The sequence below is a fragment of the Dendropsophus ebraccatus genome, chromosome 13 (genome assembly GCF_027789765.1).
Source record: "Dendropsophus ebraccatus isolate aDenEbr1 chromosome 13, aDenEbr1.pat, whole genome shotgun sequence".
In the NCBI taxonomy this organism is placed as follows: Eukaryota; Metazoa; Chordata; class Amphibia; order Anura; family Hylidae; genus Dendropsophus; species Dendropsophus ebraccatus.
The window spans coordinates 53,782,756-53,805,184 of NC_091466.1; the positions used below are offsets into that span (position 1 = coordinate 53,782,756).

The 22,429-nt window shown below is 44.4% G+C and overlaps 1 protein-coding gene across 4 annotated transcripts in view; it reads left to right on the forward strand.

Moving 5' to 3' along the window:
• The window catches only part of SLC8A3 (solute carrier family 8 member A3), a 223,232-nt gene that overhangs the window by 65,904 nt on the left and 134,899 nt on the right, over positions 1–22,429 (forward strand). For all 4 annotated transcript variants that reach the window (XM_069950047.1, XM_069950046.1, XM_069950048.1 and 1 more), the window contains one exon: positions 16,281–18,110. In XM_069950047.1, the coding sequence (XP_069806148.1) occupies positions 16,342–18,110 (1,769 nt within the window). In that variant the 5' untranslated portion in view covers positions 16,281–16,341. The remainder of the gene's footprint in view (positions 1–16,280; positions 18,111–22,429) is intronic.

Consider the following 22,429-nt stretch of genomic DNA (forward strand, 5'->3'; position numbering starts at 1 on the left):
GGTTATCGTCAGAACGACCAGGCTGCCCATAGGACACAGTGGCGGTCTGCTGCTGCTGCTTCTCTTGCACGGAGCGATGGCAGAAGATCATTAACAGGCTGATAGTTGACGTTTCAGCCTGTTTAAAGACTATGATTAGCCGACATGGTGCATGTTGGCTGATCGCTGTCTTCTATTACACAAAGCGGTTATTGTCCGTAAAGGTCGGTATTGCCCGAATACATGTAATAGGGCTTTAACAGCATCTGATCTAATCGCACTCCTAAATTGCAGCGTACAAGCATATGGATAACCTCTAGCCATAGTGCAATATGAATAAGAACACCATTCACTAACCTGTGTGCACCTATATATCGGGTTCCAGTTCTAGTGTGCGGATTACAGGTGTTCAGATTGATCTTTGGTAAATACCTAGGATATTCTTGAAACAAAAAAAGGAGCATGACTTCTCAAAGCGTCAAAGGTTTTCTGCTCTTTCTAGGCTTTCATTTTGTGCAAGCACTCTACAGGTGAGTGAGTGTGCACCACTGGCTGGGACACTTAACTTGCCGACTCTACCTACTTGGATTTGAATTGCAAATACCTGAACTCCAACAAATTAACTACAAGAATCTTTTACCAAAAATCAATCTGAACGACTGCAATCTACAATACCGCACACTAGAACTGGAACTCGATATAGGTGCACACAGGTTAGTGAGCAGTGTTCTCATTCATATTACACAGGGCTGTGACGAAGCACGCTGTGATGTGCGAAACAGCTGTCGCCTATCATTCATCCACTACTCATGCTTGTTGCCACATGAAGGAATAAAAGAAATTTATACTTTCCCAATACCGCTGAGTGCCTCCGTTGACTTCTTGTGAGTACGATTTACATCACTATTGACTGTTTACTTTGGGAGAGCACCTCCGGTGGCAATTGGTCGGAAAAAGACGGGAAGGGATACACCGATCCTATGGTCTAAATTAGACGAGTGGGAGTGCTGAGGTCTATATCCTTGTTATATGTGACTTAGTGCTTACAGTATCTTGTTATACATGTAATATATTGTTTAGTCCCTAAACTACTTTGTGTCCAAGTGTACAAAAACTGTATTTACTGAAATTCAAGTTCTAAACTGCTGACACTGGTAGGTTAGGGAGAAACATGATACCTATATATATGCTTGATTGATAACAAGGGTTCGGCTTCCAGCCGGCAAACAATTAAACAAGGACAGGAATGGGAGGGGGAGGGAAGATCCTCGCTTCTCCTCCCATCCCTGAAAGTGAACCCTGACTGATCAAGCAGGGATAGTTCCCCTGACGGGAATAGACCTGAGCTGTAATACAATGCACAGCCTGATGAGAGATGTGTGGCTGTTTTTGGAAGAAAGCAACTTTAGGAGATGTGCGCCTGGTACTACATTTGGTGCATCTTGGGATGTTAGTGCACCACAAACTGAAATCTATGCCAGCTATAACATAGCTCTCCCCAAAAATTTCTGCCATAAACGAAACCCCTCAGTCTGCGATAGGCCCTGCCCCTTTCACTAAGTCACGCCTCTTTTTTTGAAAATTGTCCAAAACTATCAAAAAAAATTAACATCCGCTAAAATAGTGGAAGAGGGCCTTAATCGATTTTAAATAAATTCCAGAAAAATCCTTGTTCATGGGTTTTTCCGTAGAGTTTCCCAGATTTTTTTTTTTTAGGACACTGACACAAAAAAAAAAAAAAAAGCCTAAAATCAATATAATGGATCCAAATAATCTTTATCGGAAACCACAGGAACATAATGTATCTTACTGAATACTTTCTAGACATAAAATAACTGTTCTTCTTGAAAACAAAATTCCCTCGGACCACAGATCAATTAGTCTTATTAAATTGAATTGATTTAGTTGTTTCCTTTCGGCTAGCTGATGAGCATTGCGTTGTCTGTGGTGGAAAGAAAAACTGTAACAACACAGATCTATGTGACTTAAATTCACTGTACTATGGGAAAGGGCAACACTTCTGTAGCTGTCACCTAAGACAGAGTATTATCGTATGCTTATCCCAAAATGCAGCGTTTTCCTGGCTAAGTAATATAAATAACCAATAAGAAGTCCTTCTAGAACTGTGTTTTCTTTACCGGCCCCAGGATAAGGGTTAGGGGCCATTCAGGGTCAGCAGCTCTAATATCTGACCAGTCATGATAATGAATGTCTTTACTCTCCGTTCAATCAGGGGAAGCTTGAGGCTGCTTGGAAGTGTTTATTCATGCCGCTCTATGTTGTACTATGGTCATTTTTCAGCCGGGCGGAATGGAGCGAGTAATGCACTTTTTATTTAGAGTACCATAAATATTTTTTCAGTCCCCAAGGTCGGCTCTTATACGGTAATTCACTATTACTTAAGGTCGCTTGCACACACAGTTTATGCTCTGCATGTACAATGATGCCATCTGAAAGTGCTGTCTGCAATAAACTATTTAACATTAACCGCTGCCATAAAACTTAAAGTGAGCCTCTACATACAGATAACTTCTAATTCTGGGGGATTTATTAAGACCGGCATATAAGATGCTAGTCTTAAAGGGAATGTGTCAGCTCCCAGGCCCTACCTAAGGTGCTGACTGTGTGTTGTAGCTGGCAGTTATGGATGGTCCGAACCCAAACGCTCGGCATCAGATTCCCGCTGTCTGCCCGCTCCGTGGAGCGGGTGGATACAGCGGGAGGACCGCCTGGAAAACTGGGATACAGCCAATGGCTATGGCTGTATCCCAGTTTTCCAGGCGGTCCTCCCACTGGATCCGCCCGCTGCACAGAGCGGGCAGACAGCGGGAATCATTACCGAGAGTTCGGGTTCGTACGAACCCGAACGGAACTCTGGCAGTCCCCTAGTGATCATTGTTTGTGCCACACTCTGGCAGCCTCACCCCTCCTTCCTCCTCCCTCCTCCCTCTTACTCATGAATAATCAATGCTGCCCAGCCTCTGCTCGCTCAGCTGTTAGCCAGTGTCTCTGATTGCAGATCAGTCCTCTGTAGGCAGTTTATGTCTAAAGAAACAGAAACACTTAGATGTAGTTGAATCATCTGTCTGGAGACCTGCCAGCAGTTCATTCTCTGGTTCAAATCCCCTGATGGAAATGAAATAGATGTCTTTTTTCCCCCTTCTCATTACTGTATAATTTTTAAGACTATGTATTTACCATTATTTTAAAACAACCACCATAATTTGCTTTTAAGTGGTGACCATCCGCTCAATTTCAGCAATGTGTGAACATAGTCTTTCTGTGTTTTCAATCTATTCCTGATTTTGGTTGCAGTATGAGGAGCCAAATAACGAGCAAAAACACTGAGTGTGAACATAGCCTTTAAACTGATACAATAATGAGAAAGAAAAAGAAAAAAAGACTTCTTTTTAATTTCCATTAGGGGATTTAACCAGAGAAAGGACTCTAGACAGATGAGTTACCCCTAGACCACAGCTCCAACACATTTAGGATGAGAGATTCAACTACATCTGAGGGTTTTGTTCAGACATAAACTGTCTACAGAGGACTGATCTACAATCAGAGACACTGGCTGACAGCTGAGCGAGCGGGAGGCCGGGGAGCATTGATTATTCATGAAGAAGAGAGCGGAGGAAGGAGTGGTTAGGCGTGCCAGAGTGTGGCACAAACAACTCCTCTTTGACACTTCATTACAGTAGGAGACCTGAGATTGTACATAATCCGCTGCACGGAAAATTACCAAAAGGTAGGGTCTTATATAGTTGAGGATCCTTAGGTCTGGTGTGGTTTATCAGTTTTTTTTTTTTTTGTTCCAGATTCAGGTATCCAGTTGAAAGTGATATAGGCTGTCCTCTTAGTTGTTCATTTGCTTAAAGGATCATATTAGTTGTCTCGAGCCACCCTGTAAATCAGATGGCTCCCCAACCCTACATGGTGGGGGGGGGGAAGGATATGTGGCCGGCGGCTGATCATTTTTGATCGGTCAAAACATAGATCAGCTGACGAATGAACATTTGCTACCAGACTTTATAGGCATCTTTTAAACGGATACCGTGGCAGCTTTAAGTGCTCTAATGCACAGGTTGATTATTGGCTGAACAGGCCGACATCACCCTGTGTAGTAGTGCCACAGATTAGCCGACTAACAAGTTGATCTTTGGCCCTATTACACAAGGTGATGTAGACATGTAATTGAGTACCCATTGCAAATGCCATACTTAACATTGCGCCATCTAACGCTATGGACATGTTTAACATGTAGAGCGATACCTTTCCCAGCATATGTGTTGATTGTATATCAAAAACTTGGTATGAAGAGCACTTGGTTTCTATGAGAAAGCAGAAAAAATATCCCGGTAGCCCCTTTAATGTTTCATTCCAAAAAAAAGTGGCTTGAAGTGAGATATTGAAGGCAGAAGCTAATGATCTGCTTACTCACCAGTCACTTATGTAAAAGTGGCCATTTTCTGCAGTGTGTAGGAATTCGGCGCAGCTATTTTAAACACCGGTGATTCATATTGTGACTCATATCATCATTTTGTTGTCTGATGTGATTGCTTCTTGTTGCTTATATAACAGTGCGGTGTGTAACGTTTTTTTCATCGTGGATCCCCAGACCCTTTCATAGGCAGCGACACTATGGCAGTTCTCTTCTGCTCTTCAGAACACATTTCCGCCCTTGGCTGGTCAGCGACACAGGTAGATGCTGCGACTAGATATAGGGGCTGATCTGCCTTAGACCATATCACTAAAAACTATTCAGCTTTATGCTGATTACAGGAGACTGGAGTCTTGCACAAGGGACGCAGACACCTTACAAGTACTGATCTGTCAGCCCCAGGCCAATGGAACCAGTGTACCCATTTTATTTAACATTCAGTACTATAGTATTCTATGTAAGCATATCAGAGCAGTGAGCTTTATGGTTAGTAACCACATTTGACTTGATAGTCACATATCTTCCCATATATTTTCTAAAGAATTGTTAGAGGTATCCAGTCTTTGTCAAAAGTCTAGGCCGTGTGTGTGTATTGAAGTCTAAGCTCATAGACTCCCTACAGATAAGCCTAGATCACATAATGTTATGTTCACAGGAGAGCAGAGCTTTCTTCCCTATTGGGCAGGGTAGGCAGCTGCCCAGGGGCCCATGACTCATGGGGGGGGGGGCCCTCTGTGCTCTGAACTGACTGTAAAACACTGACTAATTATGACAGACAAAGGTGTGATGAGCAATTCGCTCTTCTGCCTCTCCATGTCATTCTCCCTTGTAAGAAGGGGGCTACGGACCGTACCACAGGGAGCTGTCTCCCCTCCCCCCACCCATACCTCCCTTTGCACATACTAGAGGCTACGTTTCACAAATCCCTGCGACGAGAGGCCGACAGACCCAATCATTGTACGTGCGCCGTGGGGGGCCAAGTTCACACCCCTGGGCCCATAATGCTGTTTAGATGGCCCCGCAGAAGAGCATATATATGGCAGATGTTTCCTCACCACAATTTTTTTTAAAACAGTGGACATGGTTTGGGTGTTATGGATGTTTGGGCACATTTATTAGATACAGTTTCTTAAAAAATGTCAGTTTTTTTTTTTGTTGCAACTGTAGAACTGTAATCCACTTAATAGGCTGTGTAAAAATTAAATTTCATGGAAAATTAAAGTTCATGGAAAAAATCCATACATTCATAATACATTGTTTGACAAAAATCTACAATGACTGTGAAATTAGACTCCAACATTAAAATCATTAGGAACATCCAAAATAAAGGGGGGGGGCATTATCCTCTCTGTGACAGGTATATTTGTCAAGAGGGTCACAAAATATTTGTGCAAAAACAGCCCTTGCAAAGAAATTTTGGAACTTTTTAACTGTGGGCTGGATTGGGATCTGTTGGGGTCTAGGTGTTCAGACCCCCACCAGGCATTAGAATTAGTTGGGAAAAGTACACAGCTGGGCAAAACTCTCCCTTGGTTTGTTATGATCTCTGTCTCACTGCAGGACTTGTTAGACTTTCTATAGAGCTCATCTCCTGCAGTGGGAAGGAGATTGCAGCAAGCCAGGGACCCAGACCATCACTTAAGGCCCAATTCCACGGAACGATTATCGTTCGTATTCGGCCGATATCGGCCGCTACGGACGATAATCGCCCGGTGGAATAGAGTGCAACGATCAGCCGACATCGTTCATGTCGGCTGATCGTTGCAGTCGCTTGTTTTTCAACATGTTGAAAAACAAGCGACTGATATAGCAGCGATCTGCTGCCGTCGCTCCGTTGAATAGGAGTGTCAGCAGCAGGCGCTGCTGTATCTTATGGGCTGCCCGGCCGATCAGCGATCCTCCGAGCAGCCCCCCCGCAGCTCCCCGCCGCCCCATCTCGCACTCACCCGCTCGCTGCAGCCGCGTTGACTAGCGGCGGCAGCGAGCGGGGAACGAGGAGCAAACGAGCGCTGAGAGTGCTCGTTTGCTCCTCTAAACGACCTGTGGAATAGGGGCATTAGCAAGTGAAAGGAATGTTTAAAATGTATTATGAAAAAAAATGGAAACATTCCTGTCTATCTCCATGGTTACAGACTACAAGCGAAACCTTGTGTAGTCTGATACTGTAATCACCTTTCTTTCCATCTGTCAGTTACTTCTTGCTAATATACATGTGGCATGTTAGCAGAAGAGGATTGCATGATAAGACTACAAAGGGCTTTCATACAGTCTGTTAGCTTGGGGACACCTTGTTCTGTATAGGTGCTGTAAACAGGAAAGAATAGGAGACACTGAACAATACAAAGCATTGGCTGCACAGACGAAGATCTCTTTGAACTCAATACTACTTTATATGAATTACACTTGTTACAATTAATCTTTTCATTGTTGTTTTTCTCTTTCTTTTCAAAAGCTTTTGCTTATATTTTTAGATTTGCACAAAAACCTATAACTTTCCTTTTTTTTTTTCTTTTTGTTTGTTGAAATCTTTACTTCAAAGCTGTCTTAGTCGATCTCTTGGTAGTCTCCCTCGTAACAATACTGGCTATGATAGCTGTCATACTTCTTTTACTTGTTGCTTTTAGGTTTTCCTCCCGCTGTAGGCAGCTTGGCTTTTTTTATGTAGGCAATTACACTATTATCCTCTGTCTCCTCAGTCTGTCTTCTAGGGCAGTGATTTTCAACCTTTTTTGAGCCGCGGCACACTTTTTATACTTAAAAAATCCCGGGGCACACCACCAACGAAAATGGCACTAAAACAGTTCATATTATACATAGAGTTAATAATATAGATTCTAAATGTATTTATACTCAGTGCGAAACCTGGGCCTGTTTTCTTCTCCCCCCCTACTTCTCTCCTGTGCTTCTCTCCACCATACTTCTCCCCCCGCTTCTCTCCTGTGCTTCTCTCCCCCGTGCTTCTCTCCTGTGCTTCTCTCCACCATACTTCTCTCCCCCGTGCTTCTCTCCTGTGCTTCTCTCCCCCGTGCTTCTCTCCTGTGCTTCTCTCCACCATAATTCTCTCCCCCGTGCTTCTCTCCTGTGCTTCTCTCCACCATACTTCTCTCCCCCGTGCTTCTCTCCTGTGCTTCTCTCCACCATAATTCTCTCCCCCGTGCTTCTCTCCTGTGCTTCTCTCCCCCGTGCTTCTCTCCTGTGCTTCTCTCCACCATACTTCTCTTCCCTGTGCTTCTCTCCTGTGCTTCTCTCCCCCATGCTTCTCTCCACCAAACTTCTCTCTCCCCTGTTTCTCCCCCATCCCCAGGTTTCTCTCCCCCTGCTTCTCCCCCATCCCCAGGTTTATCATCCCCCTGCTTCTCCCCCATACCCAGGTTTCTCTCCCCTCTGCTTCTCCCCATCCCCAGGTTTCTCTCCCCCTGCTTCTCCCCATCCCCAGGTTTCTCTCCCCTCTGCTTCTCCCCATCCCCAGGTTTCTCTCCCCCTGCTTCTCCCCATCCCCAGGTTTCTCTCCCCCTGCTTCTCCCCATCCCCAGGTTTCTCATCCCCCTGCTTCTCCCCCATCCCCAGGTTTCTCATCCCCCTGCTTCTCCCCCATCCCCAGGTTTCTCTCCCCTCTGCTTCTCCCCCATCCCCAGGTTTCTCTCCCCCCTGCTTCTCCCCCATCCCCAGGTTTCTCTCCCCCTGCTTCTCCCCATCACCAGGTTTCTCTCCCCCTGCTTCTCCCCATCCCCAGGTTTCTCATCCCCCTGCTTCTCCCCCATCCCCAGGTTTCTCTCCCCCTGCTTCTCTCCCATCCCCAGGTTTCTCATCCCCCTGCTTCTCCCCCATCCCCAGGTTTCTCTCCCCTCTGCTTCTCCCCCATCCCCAGGTTTCTCTCCCCCCTGCTTCTCCCCCATCCCCAGGTTTCTCTCCCCCTGCTTCTCCCCATCACCAGGTTTCTCTCCCCCTGCTTCTCCCCATCCCCAGGTTTCTCATCCCCCTGCTTCTCCCCCATCCCCAGGTTTCTCTCCCCCTGCTTCTCTCCCATCCCCAGGTTTCTCATCCCCCTGCTTCTCCCCCATCCCCAGGTTTCTCATCCCCCTGCTTCTCCCCCATCCCCAGGTTTCTCTCCCCTCTGCTTCTCCCCCATCCCCAGGTTTCTCTCCCCCCTGCTTCTCCCCCATCCCCAGGTTTCTCTCCCCCTGCTTCTCCCCATCACCAGGTTTCTCTCCCCCTGCTTCTCCCCATCCCCAGGTTTCTCATCCCCCTGCTTCTCCCCCATCCCCAGGTTTCTCTCCCCCTGCTTCTCTCCCATCCCCAGGTTTCTCATCCCCCTGCTTCTCCCCCATCCCCAGGTTTCTCTCCCCCTGCTTCTCCCCATCACCAGGTTTCTCTCCCCCTGCTTCTCCCCATCCCCAGGTTTCTCATCCCCCTGCTTCTCCCCCATCCCCAGGTTTCTCATCCCCCTGCTTCTCCCCCATCCCCAGGTTTCTCATCCCCCTGCTTCTCCCCCATCCCCAGGTTTCTCTCCCCCTGCTTCTCTCCCATCCCCAGGTTTCTCATCCCCCTGCTTCTCCCCCATCCCCAGGTTTCTCTCCCCCTGCTTCTCCCCATCCCCAGGTTTCTCATCCCCCTGCTTCTCCCCCATCCCCAGGTTTCTCTCCCCCTGCTTCTCCCCATCCCCAGGTTTCTCATCCCCCTGCTTCTCCCCATCCCCAGGTTTCTCATCCCCCTGCTTCTCCCCCATCCCCAGGTTTCTCATCCCCCTGCTTCTCCCCCATCCCCAGGTTTCTCTCCCCTCTGCTTCTCTCCCGTTTCATCCCCATCCCTGCTCACCTTCCCTGAGATGCTCGCCGCGGGTGCCGTCCCCCTCACCTACTACCGGACGCGCTCCTCCAATCAGGGGAGACCGGGAGCGTGGTGCGCTGCGGCGGGCCGTGATGCACGCATCCAATCAACATGTGCGCTACGGCTTGCCGCAGCGCACCACGCTCCCAGTCTCCCCTGATTGGAGGAGCGCGTCCGGTAGTAGGTGAGGGGGACGGCACCCGCGGCGAGCATCTCAGGGAAGGTGAGCAGGGATGGGGATGAGAGGGGAGAGAAACCTGGGGATGTTCGGGCCAGTAGGTGAGGGGGACGGCGCCCGCGGCACACCCGACCATGTGTCACGGCACACTAGTGTGCCGCGGCACACTGGTTGAAAAACACTGTTCTAGGGTGTCAGTGTTACTGTAAGAACACTTGAATTATATATTTGCCACCACAGTATTTTAAAAGTGTCACCTGTCAGATCATTCTGAACTGTGGAGATAAACGACAAAATCTGTAAAATATAAATTCTTCAGTGAATAGTCACTTTAATCCAGGAAAACAGGTTAGGTTATGTAAGAGAAATGTGGCTGACAACTTGAGCCACGTGGACGACATCAAGACTGTCTGTCATTAGCATTCCTCTTGTAACTAATCTCAAGAAGAATGAAAATAAATATAAAAACATTAGAGGAAAAGAGTTCATTAAAGAGGTTATTGAGGCTTAGAAAAACATGGCCACTTTCTTCCAGAGACGGCACCTCTCTTGTCTCCAGTTCAGGTGTGGTTTGCAGTAAAAGGGAATGTTTGCGTTCCTTTTTCTGAACCGGCACTGGTCTATTGCCGGGCACCAGCTCGGTGTGAAGCACTGGAGGTGGGCCGCCCGGCCCCCAGTGTGACGATCTGCCCTCCCCTCTGTTATGAGGCTCCATTGATTCTAATGGGAGGGCAGATCATCACACTGGGAGCCAGCCGGGGGCCCGCCTCCATTACTTTACGCTGGGCTGGTACCCGGGAATAGACCGGCGCCGAGCGCAGGAACTGGGCACTGGTTCAGAACAGGGCAGATCCATTCATGTAAAATACTTAGAGAGTTTGGCTTTTGATTGTTCTCTTGGACTCCGATACTTATTGGCCAGTTGTTTGTTGTAGACATTATTTCTTATGTTCACATCACCTCTTTGCTGTATGCTTTATGACTGCATATATCTAAATGATGCTTTGTTTTTGAAAAATCTTAAATAAACAATTTATTTAAAAAAAACGTAAAGCTATGTACCTGATGGTACATTCGCTTTAAGCTCCAGTCACTTCAATGGAACCGAACTGAACTGAACAACCCCATCCAAACTGGAGACAAGAGTGGTGCCCGTCTGTGGAAGGAACTGGCAATGTTTTTCTATTGCTGGATAGCCCCTTTAAGGCCCATTTGTACTAATGTTGCTCATATAGTGCTTACATATTAAGAAGCACGTCCAGAGACTATCATTGCTACTACTATTCACAATATAGTAGGGCTAAAGCCTTTGCACAGTACTATATTGTTTGTGAACTGTGAAACATCCACAATTCTTCTGTATTTGCAGAATTATTGATTTTCTATTTTTCAAGGTAGTTTCACAAATATGGACCAAATGACGACAGTTCTTTTGCAGATTGTGGCCCCCATAGAAATCAATAATCCTATACTGTCCGCAGTTGTGGAAAGGATGTGGCCTAGAATTTAGATCAGTGTACCAGGGGCCCTACTGTTAAGTGTCCCTAAGATACACAAAGTAGTTTCAGTTTCACAGGAAGCCAACTAAGTGTTCATAACAGGAGAATGAGCTGGGAGACATGCATTGCCGACTGTGTCATTGTTCTACTTGGTTTGCCCTATAGACATTATGTGGCCATCCAGGTCATATAACACATAGTCGGGAGTAATAAAACTGTGCATGGACTTTTCCTGTCTCATAGTTACATAGTTACATAGTTACATAGTTAATACGGTTGAAAAAAGACACATGTCCATCAAGTTCAACCAAGGAGGGGATGGATACAGGGAAGGGGGAGGGGTGATAGGTTCTATACATATGCATTTATATTATTTTGCTCTAAGAACTTGTCTAGGCCGGTTTTGAAGCCCTCTACTGTTTTTGCTGTGACCAGATCCTGTGGTAGACTGTTCCACAGATTCACAGTTCTCATGGTAAAGAAGGCTTGTCGCCTCCGGAGATTGAACCTTTTTTTCTCCAGGTGGAGGCAGTGCCCCCTTGTTTCTCCAGGCGGAGGCAGCGCCCCCTTGTCTCTCCAGGTGGAGGCAGTGCCCTCTTGTCCTTTGAGGGGGTTTTACCTGGAACATCTTTTCCCCATATCTCTTGTAGGGGCCATTTATATATTTAAATAAGTTAATCATATCTCCCCTTAAACGTCTCTTCTCCAGATTAAACAAATGTAATTCTTTTAATCTCTCCTCATAACTAAGATGCTCCATTCCCCTTATTAGTTTAGTTGCCCGTCTTTGTACCCTTTCCAGCTCTAGAACATCCTTTTTATGAATCGGGTTCCAAAACTGATCAGCATACTCCAGATGAGGCCGCACCAAGGCTTTATAGAGCGGTAATATTATATCCCTGTCCCGAGAGTCCATACCTGTTTTAATGCATGACAATATCCTGCTGGCTTTAGAAGCAGCTGACTGACATTGTGTACTGTTCTGTAGTCTATTATCTACAAGTACACCCAGATCCTTCTCCATCAGCGACTCTCCCAGTGTAACTCCCCCCAGGACATATGATGCATGCGGGTTATTAGTACCCAGGTGCATAACTTTACATTTATCCACATTGAACCTCATTTGCCAAGTGGACGCCCAAACACTCAGTGTGTCTAAGTCAGCTTGTAACATCTGCACATCCTCCATAGACTGTACTGTACTACAAAGCTTGGTGTCATCTGCAAAGATAGAAACATTGCTGTTAATTCCATTCTCAATATCATTAATAAACAAGTTAAACAGAAGAGGCCCAGTACTGACCCTTGGGGTACACCACTTATTACCGGGGACCATTCGGAGTAGGAATCATTGACCACCACTCTCTGGGTACGATTTTTAAGCCAGTTTTCAATCCAGTTACACTTTAAATTTTCCAAACCGATAGACTTTAACTTACCCATCAGACGTCCATGAGGAACTGTGTCAAACGCTTTTGCAAAATCCAGGTACACGATATCCACAGCTGCGCCGCCATCCAGGCTTCTACTTACCTCTTCATAGAAACATATTAGGTTGGTTTGACAGCTTCTGTCCTTAGTAAAACCATGCTGGTTATCACTTATAATACTATTAGCCACTACATATTCCTGGATGTAGTCCCTTATAAGCCCCTCAAATAGTTTCCCCACAATGAACGTTAAGCTTACAGGTCTATAGTTACCTGGGGAAGTTCGAGAGCCCTTTTTGAAGATCGGCACTACATTTGCCTTATGCCAGTCCCTCGGCACAATACCAGTAAGCAAAGAATCACTGAATATTTCATACAAGACCCCGATTGATCAAAACGTTTGACATGCCAAAACATTTTTTTTTTCATGACAGGTACTCTTTAACTTTATTGATTTTATTAAAAAAGTTTTCCCACCAGAGCAGCTCAGGTTGACTTGGCATGACCAAAGGTTCTATGGTCACTTGTAAATTTGAGTAGGCACCATGTGATACCACATTTTGGTAGGGGTACTGGCTCACAAGGACAGGCCTTCCATGTCTCTTAATTTGAATGGGGTGACATATAAGCTGCCACTCCATTCAACTGTGGGCTGTATTAAGATGGCAGAATACAGGACTCTAACTGCCCTTCATACAGTTGAGATTTGGTACTCCTTCTCATTAGAGATGAGCGAACCGGTTCGGCTGGTTTGGGTTCCGGTTCAGATTTTTCCAAAAGTCCGAGTCCGGTTGGATTCAGATTTTTGGAAGTCTGCTCCGAATTTATTTATTTATTTTTTTCTTGCTTTCTAAAATGGTAGCCACCCTTTTAGAATGCAGGAAGTGTTCTGGACGGGAAAAGCACTTTCCCGTGATGCCTGGAACACTTCCAATTAGCAGGGATGTTGGACTAGCCCACCACCTGTGTGATGTCGGTATTGCTTTAGGAGGAGTGGTCACATGACCGCATGAGGCAGTCTGCGCAGAGAGAGGAAGGAGACTGTTATCAGTGCACAGAGCTCGTCAGTGACAAAACGCTGCTGCTGCACGCTGCTGTACTGTTTGTCTTTTGTACAAAAGCAAAGACAAAAAGATTATTAGGAAAGCGGAGAGAAAAATAGAGAGGCCAAAAGATAGGTAGTTTAGGCATAGGAGAGCAAAGGGTGCACAGAACAAAAACGTGCTATACAGATATACAAGTACTATACTGTCACCCTTGCAAGAGTGTATATGACATAGGTGTTTTCCTGAGGCACAAATATATACCTTGTGCATGTGTGTAGAATAAAACTCTATAAAACACTGCATTTGTCACCTTTTTCCTGCATAGACCCTGTAATGGTGAGTTTCCTGCATAGACCCTGTTATGGTGAATATTGAAGTCTAAAAAAAAAAATTTACTTTGAGATATTGAAAAGATAATGATGTTACTGACATGTACAGCCCTAAATTCAACCAAATACACTACCCCCGTATCATATAGATGCTTTAAACTATGAAATCCGAAGAAATCCGAAATTGGGTCGAACTGGACTTTTTAAAAAAAAATCTGGAAGTTTTGAAAAGTTTGCTCATCTCTACTTCTCACCCCACCAGACACTTATCATTCAGTAGATAATTAAAGAGTGTATCTTAATGGGAATACAAGTATAAGTTCGCTTTAGCTATCCCGTTGTTCATTTGGACTAGTAAAAATGAACCCGAACCCTCGGTAATGATTCCCGCTGTCTGCCCGCTCCGTGGAGCGAGCGGATCCAGCGGGAGGACCGCCTGGAAAACTGGGATACAGCCATAGCCAAAGGCTGTATCCCAGTTTTCCAGGCGTTCCTCCCGCTGTCTGCCCGCTCCGTGGACAATCTGCTGCCGAGCGTTCGGGTTCATACGAACCCGAACCTCGGCAGGTTCGGACCATCCCTAGTGGTATCACATAGTGACCACTCAGATGCATAATCGACCATGTAACCTTTGGTCTTACTTAAGCCCCCTTATACGGGGCGACCTGTCAGGTCAGCGTTCACTTGCTCCACGTTCCCCCGCCCACTGCCCGTGCTATTACAGGCGGAAGAGGAGTGTGTATTAGCCATAGGGTGCAGGGAGCTCGGGAGTGGGGGCTGCCCAGGTGATCATCAGATTGTCCAGGCATCCCATAGGAGACCGTGGCGGTCTGCATGTCGGCTGATCATTGTCTTCTATTACACGAAACTATTATGGGCTGTAACGGCCAAATACGGCCGTTTAATCACTTGGAGCTGCTGTGGCTATTAGAGGTGAAACCTGAACGTGAGACCTCCCTCCATATCAGTCTATAAAGACTTTCGGACAGGGGTGTCTAGTTTGGACAGTCTCTTTAATCCTTGACTCTGTGTGTCCTAATGGTGATCATTAGCACAATTCTGTTCATGTTTTCATCTCTTGCCATGGATTACTTAAGTGGTAAATGTAACATAAGCATTTCTCTATGCAGTCACCCATAAAATAACATAAGTACATGAATGCTAGTTAACAATGCACGTTGCTAGCCTTGCAAAGTAGTATGTATGTATGTATAAAATGGCTGATGGTAAAATGGAATAAAGCTGCCTGAGATGCTTTATTCAATTAGCTGGTTAATTAATCAATACTATTGTCCATTACTACAATAATTGACTGTCAGAGCGGCTGGGTGCAGAGAAGAAGATGTCGCTCATTGAAGTTGAATCGGATTGCTTAGTAGCATTTAATTGCTAGCTTTGACTCTAAGAGGGTAGGCTTTCACAAAAACAGGCTGTATTATTGGGCTAAACTCTCTGAAATATATGGTTGCGTAGGGCTAAAATATTAAGAAAAAAATCTGGCATAATATTAAGAAAGGAGTGATACATGAGGGGCTTTATCATAGTGGTGCTAAATGCCAGTGTGGGTTTGTATGGTGGAAATATGCCATCTCTAAAGCAGATGTATGGTGCCCCCATACTGCATTGTGGTATGGCATTATTAAAAACAAGATTTGATGCTTCTAGTGGAGGTACTATATACTACTATGGTACTGTGGTATCCAATACAGCATGCACATTTCTCACCTGTGTGGTATGAGGCTTAACAGTGAAAAAATAGTATATCTGTTTTAAACTACTTCCCTCTGTTTGATGGCCTATGTGCTTTCTAATATTTTTGTAATTATTTACCAAAAAAATGGCTATTTTACCCAAAGAAAAAGTCTTGGCCACTAGGTTTCCCTTCCTTCAATAGGCATTGTCTGCTGTTAGGGTAAATCTTTCTATAGTAACAGCTAGATCAAGACAAAACATAGGAAGTAGGTGGGGCCTAGCATGTGTTATGTGCAGAAGAGGGAGAAAATCCTGCAAGCTGTGTCCTTCTCCAAACGATCCCCGATAGGCAATTCAAGGCACCCCTCTCATTTCAGCAGTAGTACATTGCTTAACCCCTTCCTTACAATGCTGTGTATCTCATTCAGCTCACATAGTGCCTTAGCATCAGTAACCCTTAATCTCCTTCCACATGTCATAGATAGTAGTCTAAATCATCCCCCCATAGAGTGCAGCATGTTCAGTGCAATTGTGCCAGTATTATGTCATAGCATAGCAGAGAAGAGTAGGTGTTGTGCTATAATTGCCAGCACACACGGGTACTGCTTCCTTTAGTTATCTACACACTGCCCAACTCTGGTACCGCCCCTCTGTAATGTAAAGAATAAGTAATGGCTGTACACCATGAAGGGGACTCTCAGGGCTCAAAACAATAAGAGCACTAAAATAACTTGGTCACCACCTTAAAGATTTCATGTAGGTTTCTCATTGATCTTACCTGCTACTTAATATTATTGATGCTGATTGATTAATATATAAAAGCCATTGACCAACAGGATTTTTGTTTCTTATCTTCCAGATTCCGGAGGTATCACTAAGAAGGATTACCTGGAAGTAAAGCTCCCAAATCATCTTTATGTATGGCTTGGTTAAAGTTGAGGCCTCTTGCATCGGCCTTTCTTTACTTTGGACTTGTCACCTTCATCCTTTTACTTCAAAGTCTTCAGGTTCATGCAGTTTCTACAGGACACCCCCCAAGTTCTGCACAAAAACCAAACAACTGCACCGGTACCTATGACTGTAAGGCAGGTGTTATTTTACCAATATGGTATCCAGAGAACCCTTCGCTGGGAGATAAAATTGCCAGAGTTATTGTGTACTTTGTGGCAATGATCTACATGTTCCTTGGTGTGTCCATCATTGCAGATCGTTTTATGGCATCTATAGAGGTCATAACATCACAAGAACGAGAAATCATAATTAAAAAACCCAATGGTGAGACCTCCACAACGACTATTCGAGTATGGAATGAAACAGTGTCCAATCTAACCCTCATGGCACTTGGCTCTTCTGCCCCTGAAATTCTTTTGTCGTTGATTGAGGTATGTGGTCATAATTTTGTTGCTGGAGATCTTGGTCCATCAACCATTGTTGGGAGTGCAGCCTTTAACATGTTCATCATTATGGCTATTTGTGTCTATGTCATACCTGATGGCGAAGTTCGAAAGATCAAGCATCTTCGAGTGTTTTTTGTGACTGCGGCATGGAGCATCTTTGCATATATATGGTTATATATGATCCTTGCCGTGTTTTCTCCTGGAGTGGTGCAAGTATGGGAAGGTTTACTCACGTTGTTCTTTTTTCCCATCTGTGTTGTCCTTGCCTGGGTGGCAGACCGACGTCTTCTTTTCTACAAATATATGCACAAAAAGTATCGGACTGACAAACACAGAGGAATTATGATTGAGACTGAGGCGGAGCACCCAAAAGGGATTGAAATGGATGGGAAAGTTATGAATTCTCATTTTCTTGACGGAAATCTCTTAAACATGGATGGAAAAGAAGTAGATGAATCTCGCAGAGACATGATAAGAATCCTTAAGGATTTAAAGCAAAAGCACCCGGAGAAGGACTTAGATCAGTTAGTGGAAATGGCAAACTATTATGCCTTGTCACATCAACAGAAGAGCAGAGCTTTTTACCGAATCCAAGCCACCAGAATGATGACGGGAGCAGGTAACATCCTCAAGAAGCATGCTGCTGAGCAGTCAAAGAGATGCACCAGCTTACAAGACATATGCTTGGATGAATCTGAAGAATTTGTGTCTAAGATCTACTTTGATCCGTGCTCCTACCAATGCCTTGAAAACTGTGGTGCTGTCTTGTTGACCGTTGTTCGAAAAGGAGGTGATATCTCCAAGACCGTGCTGGTGGACTATAAAACTGAAGACGGTTCTGCAAATGCAGGAGCTGACTATGAGTTCACGGAAGGAACTGTAGTGTTCAAATCTGGAGAAACTCAGAAGGAGTTCTCAGTTGGGATTATCGATGATGATATCTTTGAAGAAGATGAACATTTCTTTGTTAGACTCAGTAACATACGAATAGCTGACCCTCCAGAGCCAGTGGAACCCAATACTTTCACTTATCCAAAAGCAGTTTTAGTCTCTCCCTATGTGGCCTCCGTAACTATACTGGACGATGACCATGCTGGGATTTTTACGTTTGAATGTGACATCATACGTGTTAGTGAAAGCATTGGCGTGATGGAAGTTAAAGTTCTTAGGACATCGGGAGCTCGGGGCACTGTCATTGTCCCTTTTAGGACAGTTGAAGGCACCGCAAAGGGTGGCGGAGAAGATTTTGAAGATGCATACGGTGAACTGGAATTTAAGAACGATGAAACTGTGTAAGTAATAATTTTCATTTCCATTCCAAAGTATGTATTATATTTTATACAAATATAAAACTAAGCGTACATCTTACCAAAGGGTTAGCACTTAAAGGAAACCTGTCGGCATATCATGCTGTCCTAACCACAGGCAACCTGAAACACCAAAAAGCTCCCTCAATACAATGAACCATGTTTTACTATAAAACTCTGCAGCTTTTCAGAGAAACCTAGATTTAGAAAGAGCTGGGCGCAGGATGAAGTGTCTGCTGGACGACTCCCCTGCGGCATTTCCCTGCCAGGCTTTCCTTGATTGACAGGTCTGTCCCTGTTGGTATTTCATACTCCTGGTGAATCTGCCGGCAGGTTTCCTTTAGACATACATTTGTGTTGTACAGTTACTTTATTTAATAAAAAGAAAAAAAAAATCTGAAATATTATGTTGTGGAAGATGGATTTAAAGCGCTGGTCCAAAAATTATACAAACATGATTAGGTGATGTTGTACTGCATTGGGCGCAGGGTACGACTGGAAAGAGTATTTGTTTAAATTATTGAAATCTGGATAAATTTTTTGTTTTTAAGTTTAATACTAAAATGGTTGGTTACAGAGATTACAATTTTCACCTACTGTATAATATTTGAGTTTTTAATGGACATAAGTATTGGGGCCTTTCACAGCTGATGGGAACCCCCCCCCCCCCCGCCCCCCTTCCCATGCAGCTTTCTTTAGTGATCTATAATCTATATTTTAGGCTAATGTAACCCAATTGAATTTTTATTGATGCATAAGAAACATTGGTGACAGATTCAGTTCTTCTACATCTATCCTTACTGATATTTTTTTTTCTTTTGATATATGTATTTTATAGAGGTTGTAAAGAATAAGAATGTTGCTGTTTTCTTCCAACAAGGGCACCTGTCTATGACTTGTGTCTCAGCTCTGTTAAAGTAAATGAGTCTGGGCTGTAATATTATGGGTCATTTAGAAGAAAACAGACTTTTTTTTCCTTCAGTTCTGCACCACACCTTTTAAATGTACAAGCATTTATTCAGTCAAACATGAGTATGATTAGATGCAATGCAGTCGCTTAAAGGGGTTGTCTGAAGATGATTTTTATTTTCAGCCTCAGGGTTCTGCAACAAAAAAACAAAAAAAACTTGCACAGCTCCCTCACCGATTTCCTGCCTTTGATCATATGCAATCCTTTAGGAAATGGCCGCTCAATTTATCATTGGTTGGGGGAGGGGGGGGGCGGGGTCATTGCTGTGGCTGGTGATTGTGTTTGGTTGAGTGGTAGGTTTCTTATGGCATGATACATAATTGATAGCAGGAAGAAGCAGAGAGCACCAGGGATCGGGAGTGGCGTGGGATTGGGGCAAGTGATTTTTATTTTTTTATCACCTATCGTTTATAGATGATCGAGCATCAGAAAATCTTTGGTTCTATCGAGCTCGAACCTTGTTGAACCTTCCGCATTTTATTCCCAATGCCTTCCCGGTCCGTGGGGAAGGAGGAGACAGCCCGGGTACCGCCTTGGAGAACATTTCTGAACCTGAACAGTTCGCAAAGTCTGCTCTACACTGGTGACAAGGGGACAGTAAGAATTGTTGGTGTCTTCCTCAGTCAGTGTAGACAGGTGATAGGCTGAATCCCGGAATTCCAGGCGGTACTCGGTCTGTCTCCTTCTTCCCCACGCATGGGGAAGGCATCAGGAATCAAATGCGGAAGGTTCGACAAGGTTCGAGTTCAATAGAACCGAAGATTTTCCGATGCTCGATCATCTCTACTATCCTTTAGATATATATGTACTGTGTATGTGTCTATATATATATATATATATATATATATATATATATATATATATATATATATGTGTGTGTGTGTGTGTAAATGTAAGTAATCCTTTGACTACCCCTTTTAATGCAGACATTGTAACACTAAGCATGTATCAAGTTCCAGTTTTAGACATGTTGGTGACAAGTAGTGTTGAGGGGACTTGCCAACCTTTCTGGATTCAGCAACGTTCTCTTAACCTGAACGCTCGACATTTGACTCCCAGGTTGGTTGCAGCCACAGGGAGTCCTAAATAAACACTGATACAGCCGCATGCTGTATATATGTTTTCCTGGTAGCCCTAGGGCTGCATCCAACTTCTCCAGATACCACAAGTCAAATGTCAATCATGTGGGTTTGGAGAACATTTCTGAATCTGAACAGTTCCCCAATTCTGCTTAACACTAGTGACAAGGGGACACAAAGAATTATTGGTGTCTTCCTAAGTCAGTGTGGATGAGAATCACCATTGATTTGTCCGATCTTCAGCCAGCCTTTGTAAATCCTTCAATAACATTAATTACCAATCATCGTGATCTTCCCATAGTTTTCTGCTCTGAGACTTTTTTTTGCAGAGTAAAGCCATTGGCAATCATTAGATGCTTGTTTGATTGCTTAGTGAATTTTTGCTTGCCAATTCGCCTTTCTGGTAGCTGCTATAAATAGAATTGAGCTGATTCTATGACCATTTCACTAAGGAGTATGGATTTATTCTATATGTTGATTTAGCAGCGGAGAATCTGACCGGTCTTCAATTAGTGATGTGCAGTCAATCCTAGTAAATGTTTGATTAGCGGCCCATGGGTCCCAGCACATATGCCTAAGTAGATAATCCCAAAATTGGAAACGAACATGCAGCATTAGGCTGGTTTCAGATGGTCATAATGAAGCTAGTTTTATGTTTGTATTTTGGCTGCAAGACTAGAAACCACTGTGGTTCTACTGAATGTTAATCGCCATTGGGTTCTATAGTGATCTAAGTTTGGTCAGTAGGACCAAAGGGTTCCTGCAGTCACAAAACAGACAGTAAAATGCTACTGCAATATGTCACACTACGTATGCTACTGATATGTCAGGTAGGCCATGACTTTATATCGTATAGTACTTTTTATTACACATTGGGGGAGATTTATCAAGCTGGTGTAAAGTGAAACTGGCTCAGTTTCCCCTAGCAACCAATCAGATTCCACCTTTCATTTCTCACAGATTCTTTAAACAATGAAAGGTGGAATCTGATTGGTTGCTAGGGGCAACTAAGACAATTCTACTTTACACCAGTTTGATAAATCTCCACCATTGTTTTTAAATTTAAGGGACTTTCTTCCCTTTTCACAAAGTTACCCAGGATCAAGGAATATAAGGACAATTACAAAAAAAACAAACTATACTCCTTTTTCAGCTCACCTCCTATTCAGTGCCCAATGATGTTTCTGTACACGAGGGTCAAATGTAAGGGCAGGTGCACTTGACTACTTAACCCAATCATTAACTGTGCCATCCCTGAAGTGTTGGGGAGGAAAGCTTCAATTTTGCCACTTTGATGGCACTTAACCGATGGAAGGTTGAGTGTAGTTTTTCCTCTGTTTTGTCTTTCCTTTACATTCCTTTGGACACTTGTGTGCAATCTCAATGTGTATTTTTTATCATATGGGGCACTGAATATTGAGCAGTGGTAATGTTAGGGTTTGGTTGGAAGAAGAGGTAAATTTTGTAGGTTGTTTCATGAAGCTTACTAAACGAGTTGTCTAATTTGGATAATTTGTTAAAAGCTTTCCTTTCTCGTGAGCTGGTCCAAAAAGTTTCCAACCTCCGGAACGCTGACCGATTAGCTACAGTATTTAGAAAACCCTGTCAGTAAAAGTAAATTTTTTGTTCAGCTCCACCACAGAAGAAATTAAAGTATACACAACGGGGCATGTTTATGAAAGGCCCGGCTGGGACATACACCTGGGAGAAGGTGCAGAATTGCCCCTTCTCCTGGCGTGCGCCTGCCGTATACCTCACTTGCCTGATGGGCTGGCAGTGGGGGCTTGAAGGGGGGGTTCGGCAAGGTTGGAAGGAGGTCTGGCCTCCTCCGCCACCTCATTTATCATGATTTATGCCTGCTCGCTGGAAGCAGGTGTAGATTTGGTACACCGGGCGCAGGTTCAGGCGTCCGTGCGGATTCACTAAGGCTCGTGTGCCTCTTAGTGAATTCGACCAGAGAAAAGGGGGTGGGGCCTAATTTAAGACCGGTGTATGAGTACGCCGCTCTTGATAAATCCCCTCCCCATGTCATTGGCATCAGTGAGCTGTCTGTGTAAAGCAGGGCATGGAAAGGCTTCCAGAGTGGGAGGTGCTCTTTGTAGCCGTTCTCCACCCTGGCCAAGAGATGAGAATCTATTAACTCAGGATTTCCCTAATGGTATATAGGGGTTGAGTAATTGGATGCCCGAATATTCCTTTAATGTCCATCTACCCTATTACAGTACTTGAATGTCATAGAAGTATGTCTCTGTAAA